The sequence below is a fragment of the Labrus mixtus genome, chromosome 10 (genome assembly GCF_963584025.1).
Source record: "Labrus mixtus chromosome 10, fLabMix1.1, whole genome shotgun sequence".
Classification (NCBI taxonomy): domain Eukaryota; kingdom Metazoa; phylum Chordata; class Actinopteri; order Labriformes; family Labridae; genus Labrus; species Labrus mixtus.
Window position 1 is genome coordinate 17,027,794 of NC_083621.1, and position 20,642 is coordinate 17,048,435.

The 20,642-nt window shown below is 39.6% G+C and overlaps 1 protein-coding gene across 1 annotated transcript; it reads left to right on the forward strand.

Annotated features, from left to right (window-relative positions):
* Positions 1-641: 641 nt before the first annotated feature.
* Positions 642-4,892, forward strand: LOC132982587 (homeodomain-interacting protein kinase 2-like). Its single transcript, XM_061049137.1, has 10 exons — positions 642-662; positions 1,028-1,240; positions 2,132-2,323; positions 2,410-2,588; positions 2,743-2,866; positions 3,294-3,404; positions 3,720-3,800; positions 3,908-4,053; positions 4,470-4,586; positions 4,760-4,892. Exons 1-10 carry the CDS (start codon positions 642-644, stop codon positions 4,890-4,892), a joined length of 1,317 nt encoding a protein of 438 aa, XP_060905120.1.
* The last annotated feature ends 15,750 nt before the right edge of the window (positions 4,893-20,642 follow it).

Here is a 20,642-nt window from a genome sequence, read left to right on the forward strand (position 1 = left end):
CGATGGTCAATATCCAAGCAATATATACCATCAAGCATTGCGGTTCAAAGATTTCTTTGAGCGGAGAGTGGCGTTTGACTCACCTGCTCCCACATAGACAACAGGAGCAACCAGCATGAACACAGAAACACAACAAGTTCAGATTTGGGGCATTTTTACTGAAACCTATGATCTCCTAATAATGATGACAGACACGAGACCAGATTCTCTAAACACAAAAAAGCAAAAAAATATGGTGCGAAAATATGTTTCATTATTTGTTAAAAAATTCAACATTTATTTAATTTGTTTTTTTCTTTATTAAAACTTTTTGGGGAAAATAGACTCAGTATAATAGAAGTGAAACTCATGCTGTTATTCACAGTTAAAGTGAATAACAAAGTCGGCGGCCGACAACTGAGTGAGTAGTGTCTGAAATGTTTTTTTTGATTTTGCCGAATGAGTGCACTATATAGTCCACTGCATATAACTCATTATTTAGTGAGTAGAGAATGAGTGAGTGATTTCAGACACAATCCCTGTTATTGCTGACTCTCCCAGATAATAGAATGTGGAGCATTACATCAAAGCACTTGTTGCCGTGGGAACATTTGATTTGGAATGAGAGCTGCCATCGCCACCTCACAATGACTTTTAGAATCATGAAAAGTTCTGGAAGAAAGGTGAGTCACAGTCTGCTCATTTCTCTTGTAGCAGTTGCACAAACCACAAGCTTCGAGTTTTCCAACAAGTCATCTCAACTATTGGAAAGTAAATCAATCACTCTGATCAAGGTAAGTGACCCTTTATTGCTCCGTGATGGCGCTATGATTCTGAGCTTGGTTGATTCAAATCTGGAGTTGGACAGAGAGAAGTAATGTGCAATATTAAGATTACATGAGATTGTTTCTTTCTCTGCTTCAGAGCTAAGAAATAAATCATCTTTGTGTTGAAGACAAACAGGTTTTTTTTTCACGGTGATGATGACAATTAAACAGGAATCTAACTGACTTTACCTTGGTTCTCATTTTCTCTAATTTCTTTTTAGATGTGCACCAAAAGAAACGTGGGCCTCAGTCAGTCAATGCAAAGACCATCAGCTCCGACTCAGAATAACCCCTACAATCTGCCAGCTAAATATAAGATCCTGGAAATCATGGGAGAGGGCGGCTTCGGGAAAGTTTTAAGGTGTTTGGACACGGACACGAACAATGTGGTGGCTGTAAAAATCCCCAGATTCAAACAGTGCTGCAGAAAGGAGGTGAGACATTTGGTAGATTTTGAAGTTCACAACTTAAAATAAAGATTTGACTTTTAAAGCATGTGCATCAAATAAGCTACTGTATATTTAGTGATCTCAAGGGCAAACACATGTTACATTACCTAACTCCTGTCAAGTAATACACAAATAATGAAAGCTTTTAACCCTAGAACACTAACGTTTGCTAATTTTCACAAACGCGACAGTGTTTTATATAAATGTTTGAAATTCATAATTACGCAGTAATCTGGAGTGAGTTTAAAGCACAACTATAGACGGTCTTCACTAAAATACTCCCACAATTCAAGCAGCTTCTTGTGAAGCAAGAGTAAGTAAAAAAACCTCAAGAGATTTCAGGGTGGGTTGATTAATCGAACACAAGATCACCCAAGAGATCCATACTGTTAATGAACTTGCCAATTTTTTCTAAATATGTAAACTAAACCCAGGATCTTTTCCTTAACTAGACCAAGCACTATTTAAAAGTTTAAAAGCAGCTTTTGGGGCTTTAGGTTTGAAAATAAAATTGCCTGTGCGACCCAGGTGAATATTGGTATTCCAGCCCAAACCGTTATGTTTTCCTAAACTTTACAGAGTCGTTTTGGTTCCTAAACCTTAAAAACATGTCTCTGTTAAGTTGGGAAAGTACTTGACTTGTCGTAAATGTTAATGGCCTGTACTTATGAAGCCCTTTTCTAGTCTTATGACCACTCAAAGTCAAATGTCCCCAACAGAAGTAAAGAATACCTTTCAAACCCGTTCAAATGCCGATGTTGCAAAAAAGTTTCCTTGCCATCTAAAGTTCTTCCATAAGCCCTTGTCTTTCCTGACGTTTACATTTGTAAAGATTTTAACTTTGGTGAACATCTTGTTGTTAAATCCCTTCTCCAGGTGGCCATACTACAAATGTTAATGACCAAAAAACTGGACCAGCACAGCATCGTCAAGTTCCACAAATGTTTTAGCATGAGGCATGGCGAGGCGCTCGTCTTCGAGAGTCTGGAAATGAGCCTAGAGGACCACATTCTCACCAACGGCCTCCATACTAAGAAGTTACCTAAAATTAGGACCATAATCAAACAGGTATGAATTCAGCAGCATCAGATGAAAAGCACAGGTAACTGTCTTTTAAACCTTGTTTCAGTCTCTGACATGTATTGTGCTTACAGGTGGCCACAGCGCTTAACGCACTGAAGAGCATCGGGGTGATCCACACGGACATAAAACCGGACAACATCATGCTAGTGGACCTCAAAAGACCCTTAAGAGTCAAGCTCATAGACTTTGGCTTGGCCATACACAAATCTATGGCCGAGCAGGGCATGGATTTGCAAACCCTTTCCTTTAGGTAAGATCCAAAATGATGCTGATTATGACTCAGTGTACTATGTCATTTGTTCCCAATGAGGAAAAATCCATTGTTTGCTAAATTTCTGTTTTTATTTTCACTGCTTGGAATATTACAGTGTTATTGATACTAACATGTTTTCTTCAACAATTAGGGCTCCAGAGATTATTCTGGGGCTTCCATTTTCGGAGGCCATCGACATGTGGTCTGTTGGATGCCTATTATTCTTTATGCTCTTCAGTGATCTCCTGTTTGACGACACCAGTGAATACGACACAGTAAGTCAATTACTAAAGCTTGAATCCTTTTGATAACAGTTTTGAGGTTTAAGGTTCCAATAAGTACAGTATTAAGATGGGTCATTTCAACATTGTCTTATGGGAAAACATATATTGAACCCTTGTAATGCAATTGAAATGTAAGATGTTATTGAGCTGAGGGTAAAACACAGGACTCATGGATACACTCCTCAACCCTGGGTTTAGCTTGTAGCTAACATTAATGCACTCACACAGCAATTGATCAAATCTACAACTGAGGGATTAACCGAACATGTAGTCGGGAAGATAACTTTTTTTCAAATATATGTTCAGGATGACAGGGGGACATAATGTGGTTTTAGTGGTAGTAGTATTATTAGCATTAGCATGTAGACCAAATAGGAAGTGTTCTTGTTGTTGACGTGTCGATGTGTTTTATCTCCAGCTGCGGTTCATGATTAAACTCCTGGGTCAGCCGCCCGACAAAGTTCTAAACGAAGGACAAACGACACATGTTTTTTTTAAGAAGACAAAGTCCAACAGCTGGAAAATCAAGGTACCACAGGTTGTTTCTTTTTTTTTTTTTTTTTTTACTTTAGAGTCTTACTGAATAAGACAATGTTCAACAACACTTAGCTACCAACAACAGCTAACATTAGCATTCAGGTTTGGATTGAGATTAAAAATTGTTCTGCAGAAAAAGCTGTTAAATGTTTGCTGCATTAGCGTATCAAGAGTAGAAATTACCTTGAGCACAAGATGAAATATACTATAATGTGTGCATAAATAAAACTTGTTTATTGACGGATGTTCACCCTAGTTAGATTTAGGAAGAGAAACATTCATATGAACACACTGAACCTTCTTTCAGACGCCTAAGGAGTACTGGAAAAGGAACATTCCTAAAGTCCTCAGGAGACCCATGTTCTCATCTATAGATGATCTAAAACAGGTAAAGTGGGAATCATCTGTCAAAGTCACTGTCAGTTTTCGGTTTTTATGGATGATCAGGATGATGACTTGATGATGGTGGACTTGATCCTTGTTTTTCACAACTAGGTCAGAATGAACAGAGCTGACGCTGCAGAACACGAGCAGTGCATCGAGCTGATGAAGGCCATGCTGCAGATGGACCAGAATAAGAGGATCACACCCGATGAAGTCCTCCATCACCCCTTCATCACCCAGTCTCACCGTTGCTCCCAGTAAGTATGTGTTCATTAGGTTCTGCTTTGAGCAGACGGTCTAACAGTCGTGAGGAAATAGTCTACTGCATTCGCACCATGGGGGTGCGAATGCAGACAGAAAAAAAAGGCCCCATGGTGTGTAGTTCTCGGGGAACTCCCTAGTGGACAGTTCCTCTTCAAAAAGTCCCCAGAACCGTTTGGTCCAAAAACACAGTGTTTCCAATATGGTGACCGCCATCGTTTGTCTTCATAATGCCTCTTCAGAAACTAATGGTCACTGAGACTGCATTTATGTTTTTATACAGTCTATGAATATGAACACAAATAATCCTGTGATGAATGTAACATGAGGCCAAAATTAGCTGCGCTAAAGAAGTGACTGAATTAGCGCAAGACCATTTCATCTGTGAACATTTGATGTTTGAACACAACAGGAAGAAGAAGACTGCGATCAAGGTGACCAGAAACGTTTTTCCATTGGGTGTGATCCGTGTCCGACCTGCAGCAACCAAGAACATGCTGCAGCTAGAGAAAGAGGACACATCAATCAGGTGAGAGGAGGGAGAGGAACCTTTGAACAGATAAAATAAAGCACTTCAAACTCCTTTATATGATCATTTAAGTGCATCAAAATGTGACACATTCTTCCTTTAAGTTGTGATGACAGTAAAAAGAATAATACTCTTACTGTGTGTGTTTGTGTTTGTGTGTTTAATCTGGACAGCAAGGACACCGAGACGCCATCATCCCCAGATGACGACAGCAAGGAAAAGGAAAAGAAGAAGAATTGCTTCCAGCGGTTTAAATCCTGGTTCAAGAAGAAATTCTTCTGCAACCGAGTCGGCGTCATAGGATAAACGAGGTAAGTAGCGAAACTCTGTGAAGTTTTTTTTCCGCAGTGCGTTAAATGCTCTGTAAGGCTGGCTACACACTAGACGGTTTTCAAATCTTAACACATTTTGAAAATGTTGGAGGCCACAGACGTAAGGACAGTTTCAACCATTTTTTTAATCATTATAATCCACTGAGCACACACACTAGAGTATCCTGCCAGACCACACACCGGTCATCATTTGCAGTAGGTATTTCTTGGGACAAATAATTGTTTGCTACAAGCTTCAAATCAGGCCACGCCCCCTCCCAGCCTTTGCAGGGGCCCAAGTGTCTAGTTTGTAGCCAGCCTAAAAAACTTCACAGAGCTTCACAGGGCAGCACGGCGGCTCGGTGGTTAGCACCGCGGCCTCACAGCAGACATTTCACCCTGTCTGTGTGGAGTTTGCATGTCCTCCCCGTGACTGCGTGGGTTTCCACCGGAGGACTCCGGTTTCCTCCCACAATCCAAAAACATGCAGCTTCTAGGTCAACTGGACACTTTTAATTGTCACTTAACAATCTGGTCAAATAAAATACAATCAAATAAATTAATCTATTCAATTGATCAAACTGCCTCATGACTTTTTAATACCAAAGCTTTTGAATGAACGACACAACATCAAACATATTTTAACCTAAAGCCGCCACGAGAGAGAGAGAGAGAGAGAGAGAGAGCGAGAGAGAGCGGCTGTGGTCCAATCAAGTTCACAAGTCAATTAATACCGACGTTTACGTTTCCTTTTGGTGTTCGGTTGTGTTTCAGTCTGTTATAAACAGACGGACAGAAGAGGAGAGGAAATTACAGGAGTGTGTCTGACTTTGTTAAATAAAGACAATTTAGAAACTACCCAACATTGGGTGTGTATGAATTTTGTTTCCCGTGGTATCAAAGCAAGTATTGATATCCTTTGATTCTTACTAAAGTATTGAAGTTTGTGCAAACAATGAGCGTCAAACCCAAAAGATTAAAGTTAATGAAGTTAGAACATGGAAAGCGTAAATAAGAAATTAAATCATATTTTAATAAAAATGTGATGAAAAAAGACAAGAAATTCTTGGTATGAGGTGAATAAAACTGAACAACTAATAATAAAATGTATACATGGAGTTAATAATCTGTGTAAGATCAAGTCAAAGGCATGTTACAGGTAAGAGGAAAGCTGAGAGAATAATGTGTATTTTATCTCAGTCAACGTGAGCTAAAGGCTTCAGTGAAGACAACCGTTTTAGTTTTTCAAAAATACTTTTGAAAAATTGTCTTCAGTAATTCCTTGCACACTTCAAATTTCCCATGACATCTAAGATGATATATAAAAAAAGAAGACAGAGACAAGAGACTGGAGTGTGGCAAAGAGGCGTCTTCTGTGAGCGTCGTGTCGCAAGGTGGATGAAAGTGAAGCAGCCAACATGGCCGACGACGTCGGAGAAGATTCAGCGCAGAGGGACGATCCCCCTCCAAATTAACACTTCATCTGGTCAAATAAAATCATTAAATGAATGTATTAAACTGATTAAACTCTCTCATGACTTTTTTTGTTTTTTTTTGTTTCACCTTTAAACTATAAGCTTCTCATTGTTGCCCTTTACATCCATAAAAAGACGACTAGTAGCTGCTCTATCATCTCATTGGTGATTCCATTTTTGTTGTCTTTTTAGGCCAAGAAAAATATTCTCTCCAGTTTAGAAAGTATTTTGGTTCTCCTCCTGTTGTTCTCTTGCAACAACAGTCTTCACCCAAGTGTTGAAGAGGGAGGGGTCCATGTGAAGAAAAATAACATGCATGTAACATTTGAGCCTCTGAGTGAAACAAACAAACTGGAGGAAGAGCCGTCCTGTAAGTGTGAACAGAGCCGAGAACAACCAACCCAGAGGGGGTTTGACTTCACCATATGTTTAAATAGGTCATAATGTCACATATTAAGCCTTTACAATATACTCAGCATACCACAGCAAAATTGTAAGAACTAATATATTGTGAATTGTTGTTTAGGAGATGATAAAATATCGTAAAATACACTGATAGAAGTTGGAATCTCCATCCTTTTCCTAGAATTGTTTTGTGACTAATGTGTGTTTGTCCAGTGATTTGTTTGGACTTGTTGCACATACATATTGATGCTTGCTTGCATATGTATGTGCATATTCTTTTTGTATGTTTATGGCTGGTAGTGTGTTGTATCATTCCTCTCTGTGATGTTCTTTGGCTCCATAATCACTCACAGTGATTTAGTGTTAACACCAAGCTTGGGCTCCTCTGTCTCGCTTTCTTAGATTTGGTATTTGTTTGCAGTCGTATGTTTTCTGTCAGTGACTATGAAGTGTTTTGTCAAATCTGCAGTTAAATCACGTTTGTGTAAGGAAGGTTTCCTGCTTTTAGATATATTTAGGATTCACATTGAGGTCTTATATGAAGTGATATTTTGATAGCTATTTATGTTAGCCCATCAACCTCTCTCCCCAGTCACTCTAACATGGACTGACATCTGTTCGAAAAGGGAGAGACAGAAACACTGACCTGACGATGTCACCTCCCCTCTGGGCTGAGATGCCTTTCGCATCACCGTGGCCCTCAAGCAGAAAAAAATAAAAATCTGGCCACTCTTAAGGACACATAACAGGAAAGAGCTAGATGACAAAATGATGACGCATAAACAAGCCTGACCTTGTCACAGAAGGAGATAGGCTTTTCACTCTGGACAATTTTTTTCCTTCATGTAACACAATGAACCGGTGATTCCAAGAAAAAGTCAAGACATTTCAAGGGAACTGCACAAACATCATTAGACAAACTAGGGCCCGACTGATACCAGATTTTTGAGGCCGATATCGATATTGGGAAGGAAAAAAAATCTGATACCGATATATTAGCCGATATCTTTATTAGATCTATGAAATATGTAGAGATAGATAGATATAGATAAACACATTTATTTCTTGAACACTCAACTGTGGATGAAACACTTGTTATTTATAATGAAGACAAGATGGCCACTCAATCGGAAAGTAACTGCGCACATACGTTGCACGTAACCGCTTGACACTCTGGAGGGTGAAAATGCTTGTTTCAAGCCATGTAGCACACTCTGCTGGTGAAAGAGGACTGCTAGTATAATACAATAAAACTCAAATTAAATTATACTTATCAGGCATATAAATTTAGTTATATCGGCGGATATCTGTGATAAAATTACCAATAGTCACTTGCTAAACAAATACTGGCCGATATTATCGGCTGGCTGATTAATCGGTCAGGCTCTGTATCATCCACATCTATGTTTTCACTTTGAAACTCTGACCTCCTGTGGGCTTGTATGGAGATTGATTTATTTGACACTTTAACTGTAACCCAGCTGTTACAATGCACTGCAATGGCAACAAGTATATATTGCAGAAACATCCACACAAACTGGATTGGAAAATCCTTTGATTCAAACTTCATCTGAAATGTATTTGGCTAAATCCAGTGGTGTATGTATGTGTCTTCATTTTTTGGTGACAGCTTGTCGTCGGGAAGATATCGCTTTCCCCCCTCTTCTGTACTATCTACTCTTAGAAATCTAAGTTGTACTGTGGACCAGGCACTGACCTGCAAAGAGTTTGTTTACAACCTGGTTTTAGACATGCTAGCTGCATGCTTTAAGATGTGGCAAGGTTTGTCCGTCAGACGTCAACCCCCTTTCTCCCAAATACAACAGCTCAACTTATAATGTGGTTTCATGAAGGAATGCCAGCTAAACTTATAAAAGCATTTTTGAATAGTTATCATCACAAAACCTTTTCATATATGTTATCCTATTTTTTTATGTGCATATTAGCATGCTGTGTGAAAGTTGTTGTGAAAGAGTACTAGTAGTATCACAGTAATGGTATTAATTTTGTCCCAAAGAAGAGGTAGTATCTGCAGACGGTAAAGGGTTAATTGTAAAGTAAAGAGAGGTGATATTTTGGTGGAGCAACAACACATGCTTTACATTTCTACATGTTCTAACCATTACACTTCTAGTCTTAAGAGCATACAGAGGCTGGATGTGTTCTTGCAGCTTACAGACAAAGGAGACAAATTTCAGTCAACAAGCACAACCCGTTTACTCTGCAATCTGACAGGCGTGCTTTCTTCCTCCAGCCACACCATTTTGTTCAATTGCTCTTCTCCAGTTCACTCATTACACAGCACATTTACAGCACTTTTCGGCCAAAAACAAGAGGGAGAGAAAGACCAGGCAAGATTGATTTACAGCACGGATCAGATTCCACCTGCACAGCGAGGTTTTGGTCTGGACTGCCGTGAGGTGCTGTGGTTTGGCGAGCAGGTTGAGGTTTTTTTTTTTCTCAGCAGATTGAGCAGAGAGTTTTTCTTTTGGTACTTTATACTTAGCGGTGTTGGAAAAAAAGACAATGTTGAAAAAACAGATGGCTCAAGAACAGACAAAATAAATAACTTTCACCAAAGCTTTTAACAGTGAATGATGACTGGAATACAGACTAAGACAAGCGAAGATCTATTAGGGTGGAAAGGAGCTTCAGTATAGTTCTAGTGCTTTCAAATTGAGTGTGTAGTGTCTAATAATCAGATGTAAGAGCCACATCTCACCTCTTAATCCTCTTAAAAAGTCGGTATCATTCTGTCCTGGCTTTTTTGCTCTGTATCTGGGTCAGACACATATTGGTTAACCCTGTCTGTTATGAAATACGTTTATGGAACTGAAATATTGAATACTTACTAGGTGCAGGCAAATCACTCATCACCTCCTGGATTATGATCAGTGGCCTGTAAAGGCCCTTTACAGGTTTTGGTTCAACAACAGTGCTGTAATAAAGTTCAGCCACCATTACGTCTTTGAACTTTGCATTGCCTTGCACTATATTTGAAGGCACAAGAGGCACAGAGTGTAAACACAGCGGTAACTTCACAACACATGCTCAGAAATGCACACACCCTGTTCTGCCTCATTGGCTCCAAAGTTTCGCATTGCCAGCACATTTTCCCCAGTTAAGCCTACTTCAGATGGCAAATCAGGGGCTGAAGAACTTACTGTATGTGAAGCTAAGGTGGTAAAGTAGCCTGCATTACACTGGCACCCTGTAAGAGTTACGGCCAACTTCCACAAGATGCGTGTTCGGTCCACTGATAGGTTTTCACTTTATTCAATGTGTGTGCTTCCACTGGCTCCGCTGCGCTGCGTCTCAGCTCGGGCAGTCCGGTGCCCTCTGCAACAGATATGCAGGGCTTCTATTTTTGCCGGATGCCGAAGCACGACGCATCAATTTAGCACAGAAAAGAACAAGCGGGACAGGAAGTCAGACACCGAAACAACAGAAAAATGACCGTATGTGTGTTTATTTTTGTGTTTATAAGGTTTACATGGAGTTTTATACCACATACATCGTATTATGTCGCACTGTCGTGAGAGAATCTGTAAAATTACCGCGATATTTCCTTTGGTTTCTGCGCTCCAGCTGTCTGGCTGTGTAGCACGGAGAACGCAGACGGTGGGTGTTGACGGACGAGGATGCACGGAGCGGTCACGGACCGGAGCAGACGCAATGCACACATATCTGTTGGAAGTTTGGTGCTAGAGTTAAGACCCAAGCTCTACAGTAAATAACCAAACTGGAGTAACAAAGCTCATGATAGATTGTGAGTGTCCAGGTTATTAAACAATAGCTTTCCCTGAAAAAGAAGCAGCCCTTTAGGGGTTTCGCTATTGGGTTTATCCCTTGTGCGAAGCATGGCACTGACAAAACTTCAGAAAGTCCTAACTACTGACCCCCTTGTATAAATGAAGGTCAAAGGAAAGGTCCCTGTAGGAGGACCAAACCAAAGTGATCCTGAAGCAGCTAGTAGACGCAACCTCCAAGAACAAACACTCTTGGAGCTCAGTGCCCCGAAAATCAATAGTTTTATCCTGTGTAGCGTGTCATTGAACGACAATTAAGTTCACATCTGGATCGCCTCAAGACCCCCGACAAAAAGTCTAGCATGTTTGATTTCTTTTCATTTTCTTTAATTTTTCAAGCATTTGACATAGTTTAAAGAGCCCATATTATGCCCTTTTTGGGGTTCGTATATTTAATCTATGTACCTACTTTTGTACGTTCACAATAGCTAAAGTCCGAAAAAAGTGTCTGTTTTCATGTACTGCTCCTCCTTGCTCCCTCTACGCTCTGAGTCCGTCAGCTACGCTCTGCTGAGCCCACACTGTTAGACCCCACGTGGGCCAAGTCTGCTCTGATTGGTCTGCCGAGTCGCTCTGTCGTTATTGGTCAGTTGCTCAGCACGGTTCTCGGAAATGTCCCGCCTCTTTTACCATATTGGAAATGCAGCCACTGGCTCCGTCCGAGGGGAGCATAAACATTAGCACCTTAGCACTACTGTGCTACCGCAGGCTACGGCATATCGTGGGCGTGCTACAGAAGTTAACGGGCGTGCAACATGAGCTGCAGGGCTTGCCACAACGAGCCAATGGGCTTAGATCAGTGATCTCACACTGACAATGACGTCGGACTGACAATTTTTTTTCGAGGGGGGCTAGACCCGAGCGTTACATGCAGCTAATACTACAGCTAACAGGAGGACGTAGGAGAAGCCGCGTTTCTGCGGACTTTGAATTTTTGCAAATTGATGTGCCTAAACATGTACAGGACACTTGGAAAACACACTAAAGGGCATATAAAACCAGAAAAAGCATAATATGGGCCCTTTAAAGCATTCCTTGGAGTTGCACACTAGCACTGCCTTCTCCTCAAATGGAAAATTAATAGCCTTTGATCTTCACATCAATTCAAGCCAAATCAACATTAGCAAAAAAAATGGTCTCATACCAAACTGGATTTAAGTTTAATAGCAGCGTAAAATGCAAAAAAAGATAATAACAGAGGAGTCCATTAGGAACAGAGAGCCATTGTCCCTCGAGTGACAAATTGGAATTTACTCGTTTGTGGAGGTGTGGGGCAATTTAACACAGCTGGAAAATATTGTTTTGTAAATGAGGTTGGTGCGCCCAGCTGGCTTCAATAGGGAAGTTTCTAGACAAACAATAATGGGCTAAAAACTGTGTTGACTCCCTGAGCTACTGCTGCTGTACTTTTTCTTTGTCTGTGTCCTTGGTGAGGGGTGTCCAGGTGCATGGATCTGCAGCAGGATGGGCAATTCAATCACGGTTTAATTACATAGGGTTGATACTTCACACAAAAATCCATGAGGAGATCGGCCCACAGGGAAGAAGGGAGACAGATGTGAAGCAGTTACAGTCAATTGACTAACAGTAATTGGCAATAGCACCTTAAGACATTGCCATTGTACAGCTGGCTCTGTTCCTGCATGCCTCAAATGCTGCTAAACTTTGGCTCCAATCCCCTTGAGGAGCAAGCCTGTGAAAATGATGTTTCATTGTTTTTTTAGTCACCAGAAGATTTAAAAAAAGAGCCATAACCAGCTCACATCTAAATATATGTAAAAAAAGCCTTTCATGTTTTCACCATTTCACAAATAAATGACTTTATCAAATTGCCTCAGCAGCTCTTTTTCTTAAAAACTGCTTAAAAGGCTTTCAACACAAAACATGAATATGACATAGACAGACTTGAGTGTTGACCCTCCCTATGGAAAGAAAACATATCCAATGAAAAAGAATACAGTTGGGTTATTTTTATGCACAACAACACTTGTTAAGTCACTTTAATTATATAGCACATCTAAAAAGAACAGATGTTGAACCAAACCTCTTTAAAGGACAACCTGGGGAAACAGTACATGAAAAACTACTTGAAATAACTTTATGTATTTGTGATTCAACACATAGTGAAGTGGTCCTGTATGGAAACATAATTATTTGAATTTTAACAGCCACTGAATGTTAAATACTGAAATAAAAACACCCCTGAATTCATAGCATTGAATTATTTTACTTTGAAAACCATGTATCTGAATTTATTTGTCCTGAATTTACCAATTTAAAATTCAGACCCAAAAATTCAAGTTGAAAAATTCAAGTAGCTCTTTTAGCTCTTTGTGTACAATCCAACTCAGGGCTCGATGGAAACACTGGCCCGGTGGTGTGGAGCGGCTATATTATGGTGACACAAACAATTAACGCCATTCAGGTTAGAGATCAAATGAGACAGTATGAATGTCAGCTTCACCGGGCTGACTGACATCAGAAATGTACGGAACCAAAATAGTTTCATATCGTCATGTCATGTATTGATTCATTGATTGTATTTCCCCGGCCACCGTCGCGTGTGAGGGTACAGCACATGGACACACATCGTAAACTGATCCGGTAAATCCCTTTACAGTGTCCTCTTATTGACAAATTACAGATTAATTCATAATTATGTGACTATATAGTTCATATAATTATACCATACTATAGTATGAACAAGTAAAAAAACAAATGACCATCAGAATATGAACTACATCAATTTCTAAAATCTAATTCTAAAATGTTGACTTAAACTATTATTTTCATGAGCAAAAGTAATTTAGTATTGCAAACAAAAGTGGATTTGAACAATCTGATTATCATGTTTGATGGTGGTTGTTTGTGTGCACATGTGCAATAACATGAAAAAAGCACTATCAGATCAAGATGTTTTATGAAGAATAGGTCTATACTATCTTATTTGCTTCCATAGTCCGACCTGGTGGTTTTTCTTCCACTCTGTGTTTAAGTATATTATTATTTTATTTTTTTCATACCGTTTTCCCAGGTTGTCCTTTCATCTGAATGTTGTCACACAAGATTGTCAGCATGAATTATGTCTTTGACAAATTCTGAATTTTGTAATGTCGTATGTAGGCGTTAACACTAAACTTGTTTTTCTCACCCTACTGAAACAAGTTCTGAGGTATTTTGTGTATTATAACAAATGTCTTGCTTTGTTTGCTGCTTAAATCAGACCGTTGCAAATATATCACGATACCATCACGTCTGTCACATGACATCCTTATTAAGCACCTGTTTTTATCAATTATGTCCTGACGGAGACTCAGTAGAGTGGAAACGCCTAGACACTTCCCTGTTTAATAAAGGATTTTTATACGACATCAGAGTGCATCAGACTTTCAGTTTAGACTGCCTTTCCACACCTCAAACTCTGTTATCAGAACAGTCAACTTTTTAATTAGCTATTAGACCTGAGTTATTTTTTACCAAACTAAACAGAAAACACTAAAGCCGTTTTCACATATACACTCCTGTAAATATCTAGATCATTTCATCCCTGGCTGTTCACTTATGCACCTCACAGCGGGAGACTATCCCTGTCAGGTGAATTCTCCAGAGAATATCCTGTTGGGTTCTCTCATCAGCTCACTCTGACTTGCTGCGGAAAAAATTACTATAGGAGGGGCTAGCAGGAAAAACTCTGTGAAGTCACACATTCACACATCTTTCAGGAGTTTTCTGCAAGTGTGAAAGCGCTATACGTTTCAAACAGATCATTTTATTCAAAGCATGTGAAGTGCAACAGACAAAGGAGGAGAAAAAGAGACTTCACACGAGACAGTCATTGAATGAAACATCAAAACACTCAAGACATTTTTTTTTGTGTCGACATGACATTAAAGTGGCAATTACCTTCCATATGGCCCCGCAGGTCTGCACAATTGCTTAACACAGCGTTACCTGTCAATCTGTATTCACACAGCACAAAACAACAGACAGGCCCCAGTATCAACTCTGACAGATGATTATTTTATATGAACGGTGCTTTCACCTGAAGCAAGTCACCTCTAAAAGCTGCGACTTAGAAATGACAGGCACTCCCAGCCGCTATTTGAAGACACGTCATGCCGCCTGAAGGCACACTGCGCTCTGCTGCACAGCCTACCGCAGTGTATTACAATATACTGTTATAATGTCTAGGATACCCCTGTGTTGAATAACATCAACACCAAGGCTCATTTAGCTGTGTTCGTTTTCAGATATTTTAGCTCCACTATCAGATCGAGAAAACCTTTTTCATCCGCTGTTAAAATGGATGCGGCTTCAAACTCAGATGAGTATATAACATATAAATCGAAAGCATGAATCCTAAACAGAGATGAGCCTTGAAGAGGAACAGGATGTCTATTCTGTTACTCAACCAAAACCTCTCCTATCTCCACAGTTAATAATAATTAAAAAAAAACTATCCTTTAAATCAATCTGTTTATGAATACCTTAGAAGAAAATTTTGCTTCAAGACAAGTTTATCTTAAAAAAATATAAGATTATGATAACGCACAGTTCAAAGTCTTATACATTTGGGGCGCTGTGGCTCAGTTGGTAGAGTCGGACGTCTCAATAGGAAGGTTGGGGGTTCGATCCCCAGCTCCTGCAGCAACATGACCGATGTGTCCTTGGGCAAGGCACTTAACCCCAAATTGCTCCCGCTGCTTCATCAGCGTTGTATACATGTGTATGAATGGGATTACTTACTTCTGATGGTCACTTTGCATAGCAACCTCTGCCATCAGTGTGTGAATGTGTAGGTGTGACCTGCGGTGTAAAAGCACTTTGAGTCGTCAGAAGACTAGAAAAGAGCTATACAAGCTCAAGTCCATTTACCATAAACAACCGATAAAAAGGGTTAGGATATAAGTGTATTACAGAATGACACCCACACCAATTCAGACACAATTGACCGATTACAGTCAATCCCCATAATTAACACTGTTACTGCAGATCTTCTTACTAAATATGAATAAATGACTTGCAGCTCTTTAAGGAGATGAGAGCTGATCAGTCAGCACTGACAGTGAATCCCATTTCCAATCATCCAAGCACGCTGACGGGTCAAAGACGCCAATCAGTTATGCTGATTAAGGCGATATTTCCTCAGAGTGATTTTTCACTGTGAGGATTAAAAGAAAAACATGGTCTCGATTTCTGTATGATTTTCCATTACACCAATAAATCATGAACAAAGCTGCTTATATCTACGAGTCATAATCGTATAACGCATGAAGAATTAAATGTTGTATAGTAAGTAGTGTGTAATTCCTATTGTCAAACATATACAGCCACCTGCAGCACACACAGACTCGATTTCCTCATTCTGATCAGTGTTTTTAATCCCGTCCCAGGCACATATTTGCATACTTTTAACTGCCAACCTGTGAGGGCACTCACACTAGCTACTCACTGAGGTTGGTGGAATCAGCTCAGAGCAGTGTCAGGTGTGTGTGTGTGTGTGTGTGTGTGTGTGTGGCTGATTGGCTTTAATTAAGACCAGGTGCTGACTCATTATCTCGTCTTCAGAGGTAGTGAGAGGTTCTAACAATGGGTTCTCCTGTAGTGTCTGTGTGTCAGTCAGCATAAACCTTTCTGTGGAATGGCTCAGTATTACCAGTCTCTTAGTTTAATAATGGGTAGTTTGTTCTACTCCAGCCTTTTGTGTTTTCTTTTAAGGACACCCTGGCAGACACTGAGTTTTTGTTAAGTGTTTCCTGGGTCTCCCAGTCAATTTTGTTTTGTAACGGCTGCGTGGCAGCTGTGGTTTAGTTAATCCTTTTCAGTTCATTATTTAGTTTAGAAAGCTTGTCTGTTTTTGCTGTTTACTAATTACACTTGCATATTTGTGGTTAAGACCCCTTGGGTCTGCATCTGCGTCCCACTTTAACCTTTTCTGACGTAACCAAGTAATAAATGCACCATTAAGATGGTTTCTGTCTAACTCTCTGGTTTTCTTGTAACTCAAATCTAGCTGTGGTTTAAATCCTTGTTCTAAAAGTGGACCCATAGTGTCTGTCCCCCCCACTGCACGTGATAAATTCACTACAAAATGTGAGTTACGTCCCGAAACTCCGGATTCTTTGAGTATAGGCGCAGCCCTCTAAGGCTATTGCTATCATGCAGCACTGAAAAAGTTATGCTGTGTAGAAAGTAATGATGTCAAACTACATGGATCTTTTGGAGTTCATCAGCAGCACTGGATTATTCTCCACTTCCCTCCTCTGTCACTTTTTGTCTTTTGAAAACATCCTGAAGAGTTGCTGTTCCTAGTGTTTGCTTGTTTGATGAAAGAAGCCTGTTAAACCTCATTAACTCCTCAAATTTCCCTGCTGAGGTTTGTCCTAATCAAAGGAAAAGCAAAGGGGTCTGTGCATGGGGAGTCATTTAAAACTTGAATACCTGATAAGACATACCTAGCTGGAAACATGTCTGTCTGAAAGAAAAGACTCCAGGTAATCTGACGGGGCTCCTGTGAGATTTATTTTTTGACAGAAAGGGAAAAAAAACCCACTATAAAATAAGTTTGAAGGAGGATGACTAGATGAACTTGTCTAGTTCTTTTTCCATCTCATTTTACACAAGGCAGATAATTTGGGGTCTTGTTTTTTTCTGGTTAGGTTCAACAAAGTTTCATAGAATTAGATTCTAATCTAATACTAATATATATCAATTGGAAGTGAATTTCGCAGATGCAGTTCATGTAGGCCTACTTCTTTCTGCCTGTAACTGATCACCCCGTCTCTGGTCAATGACAGAAAAAGTTTAGAGTGAGAACCACTGCTCCAAACAAGTTACCCTATTAAAGTCAAACAATGCAAATATAAGACCTACAGAAAACATATGCAACTTTCACGGTTGTGAAAAAGTTTGAGCCACCTTGTCCTTTTTACTCGTTTCAACTCATTTTACTTAATTTATTCTTTACGTGTGCTTCCTCTATTTATCTCTCCTTTCTCAATATAATATCTAATCCTGCATTGTGCTCACCTTCATGCATTTCATCTTCCTACTGCCCCATAAAGTCCTTATTTGTCAGAATCCGCTGAAACAGATTAATAATTTTTAATATTTCTAGATTCTGCCCAAAGCCCTACAAGAGATTGACAGAGGGGGTTTATGGGTATTTATCATGCCCAGTGGAGTTGGTGAGTAATTACTTGCAGGCACAGTGCAATCTATCACTTTAACAGACAACTCTTTACAAGCAGCACAATGTTATCTTCTCTTTGCCGTGTTTTCTTTTTTATCTCTTCTTTGGTTAGCTTGCGGGCGGCTGTACAGCTTAATAATGTCCTTGTTGTTTTTGGAGGCTATTAAACTCATTAATACTGCATGAGAGACGTGGATAAATTGAAACATTTCCTATATCTACTTTGACTTTCTGAACTCTATTTTTGCAGTGTAATTCCACTTATTAAAGGTGCCAAAAGCTAAGATGCAACAGGTCAAAGTCACTGTACTGCGTGTATGTCAGCTCTGTAGTCCAAAATCAAGTGCAAATGCTTAACTTATTCTGCAAAGGAAGGACAACTTCAATGTTTACCTCGGCCAATTTAAAATAAATAAATGCATATATACTTGATCAGGGTTTACCGACTTTAAGTTTGTGAATACATACAAGCTTTACATGTGAACTTCCAGATAGCAATAGCCTTAGCTGCCTATTATAGGCTTGACCAATGTGTATTCTCTGAACCATAAATTCTTGAACAAGCACGCACATGTTGGTTCACCCAAGCAGCAACCTCCGGTGTGGGAAAAATGAAGCCGATGTGGAAGTGCATTTTTACTGTCTGCTACTATGTAAGAATTGCTAGAAACTCACAGTACTCTCACATCCTGGCTGAGCAGAGTGGCTGTACAGCAAAACAATGATGCTACAAAGCAACACAATGAGTTTAACTGGGTATTTTGGCTTAGAGACTTTAAGGAGAATTCAGATATCCACCAGGTTTAGTACTGTATCTTTGTATATACATTTTAGAGCATTATAGGTTATTGATTACAAACTGTCCTGTCAATCAGGTCCTTAAAGAAGTAGCTGCAGAGAATCTTCTAAAGGTAAGCTTAAGTCTGCAAAGAGTGTGCCAGATGATGATAAAAGGACTCAGAGGACATTTGGTCTAAATGCCGTGCTCCATGTGAAAAATGTCAGGTACCATTCATCACCTTGCTGACATCATCCGTATGGTGACGCAGGATGGAGCTGCTTCCAGCTGTGGTTGTGTCTCTTAACGGCAGGGAGTAGAAGGTGACTGAAAAGGTTTGAGAGAAGAACCTGCTTCTAGCACACATAATTATTAACGACAATGTAAGTTATGTTGAGTTTATTTATAGAGAGCAGACGTCAAAAAGTGCTTCACATAAAGAATTGAACAGAGATAATACAAACAGACAGTCACATACAATCAAATACAGACGGATCAAACAAAAGAAAGCCTGAACAGATGGTGAACCAGAGGTCAAGGCTCTGAGTTCTAGGGGAAGACAGTTCCAAAATGAAGGTGCCACGACTTCAAAAGCACAGTCTCCTTTGTTTTTTAGCCTCGTGAGAATGATGTGATAAGGATTAAAGGATCTGACACCAAGAAAACATGTATCGTTGGGCAAAGTGTCTATAGTGAATCAGAGACTCAGTTGAGCCTCGTCTTAAAAGCGATGTCTCTGTCTAATTAATACAAATCCAATATATTACAGCATATTAACAGTAAAGGCCTTTGCACACCGAGTCCGTTTTTTTCTTCCGAAATTGACGCACATTACAAAATAAATAAAATCCCATGTCATGTCAATCATGTTTGCACACTGACGCCGAAACTTTCGTCCGTCATTATTTTTTTCGGAGCAGGTTCGATTTTCTTCGATTTTTTGCATCCGTCCAGGTCGTTTCGAGGGTTGGTTGACTATTCAGAGACGCCATAGGCTACTTGCAACATCATCATCATCCAAAATGGCATCTGACAGACTGATTCATTTCGTCTCCAAAAACAGTACTCTGTTTGATTAAAAAGTCAGCGGAATATAAAGATTCAGAATTTAAAGACCAATTATGGCGCTTGATAGCCGAGCAGCTTGGGATTGGTGATGGTAGGTACTGATCACTAGTTTAAGGATGTCAGCTACGAAACGTAGTGATTGTATTCCGGGTAGCTAACAATGGCTACATTTTGATTATTTTTTATAGTGGAAGCTGAGAAGAAAATGTAGTGCAACCTGTTAGCATAATACAGGATATAGGCTACAACAGGAAAAATGATGCTTACACCATAGTAAAATTTAATAGCCGCAAATAATATTGTGTGTGTGTTTGCAACAATCTTAATAAATTGCTGATTGAGTTAAAGCAAGGCTCCAGAGGTAGGCTAAATGTAGAGTAAAAAAACAACTATAGCCGATATCACCATGAAAATCCCCCTTTATAACTTAATCATTTAAGCGTTGTGTAGCCTATAGGCTATAAAAAGTTTCCTGAATTGTATTATTGGATATCAAAATTATTCGTTATGTGCGATATTTTGCATAGCCTACATTTTCAAAACAGAAATCTGACCATTGGGAAAAAAAACTTTTTTTATGTTGTTGACATTGTCAAATGGTTTTACAGAACGAATTATAGATAACTGTTTTAATCACACAATCATTCAAAAGTGAAAACAGCTGGGTTTAATTTAGCTGGCTGATTAAATTATCAATGGCAAAAATGTCCGGTGAGATGGGCCGACACATTTTCTGTAATTTCGGGCTATTGTTTAGATGATGAATGAAGACTTGTAGGCTATTGACTCTGGTAGAAAGGTGGGATAATGCAGACTGATAACAAGACAACCATTGACCAAGATCTTCTCTGAACATTCACTGAACCAGGTGAAAGTAGTGTGTGCGTGCGTGCGTCAAACATACTGCCAGCCGCTGTTCAGGATCAATTCCTTCGCGGAAATTGGTGTTCTTCTTTTTATACACACACACACACACACACACACACACAACATTTGACGTTTAGCTCAGGTGCCTCCC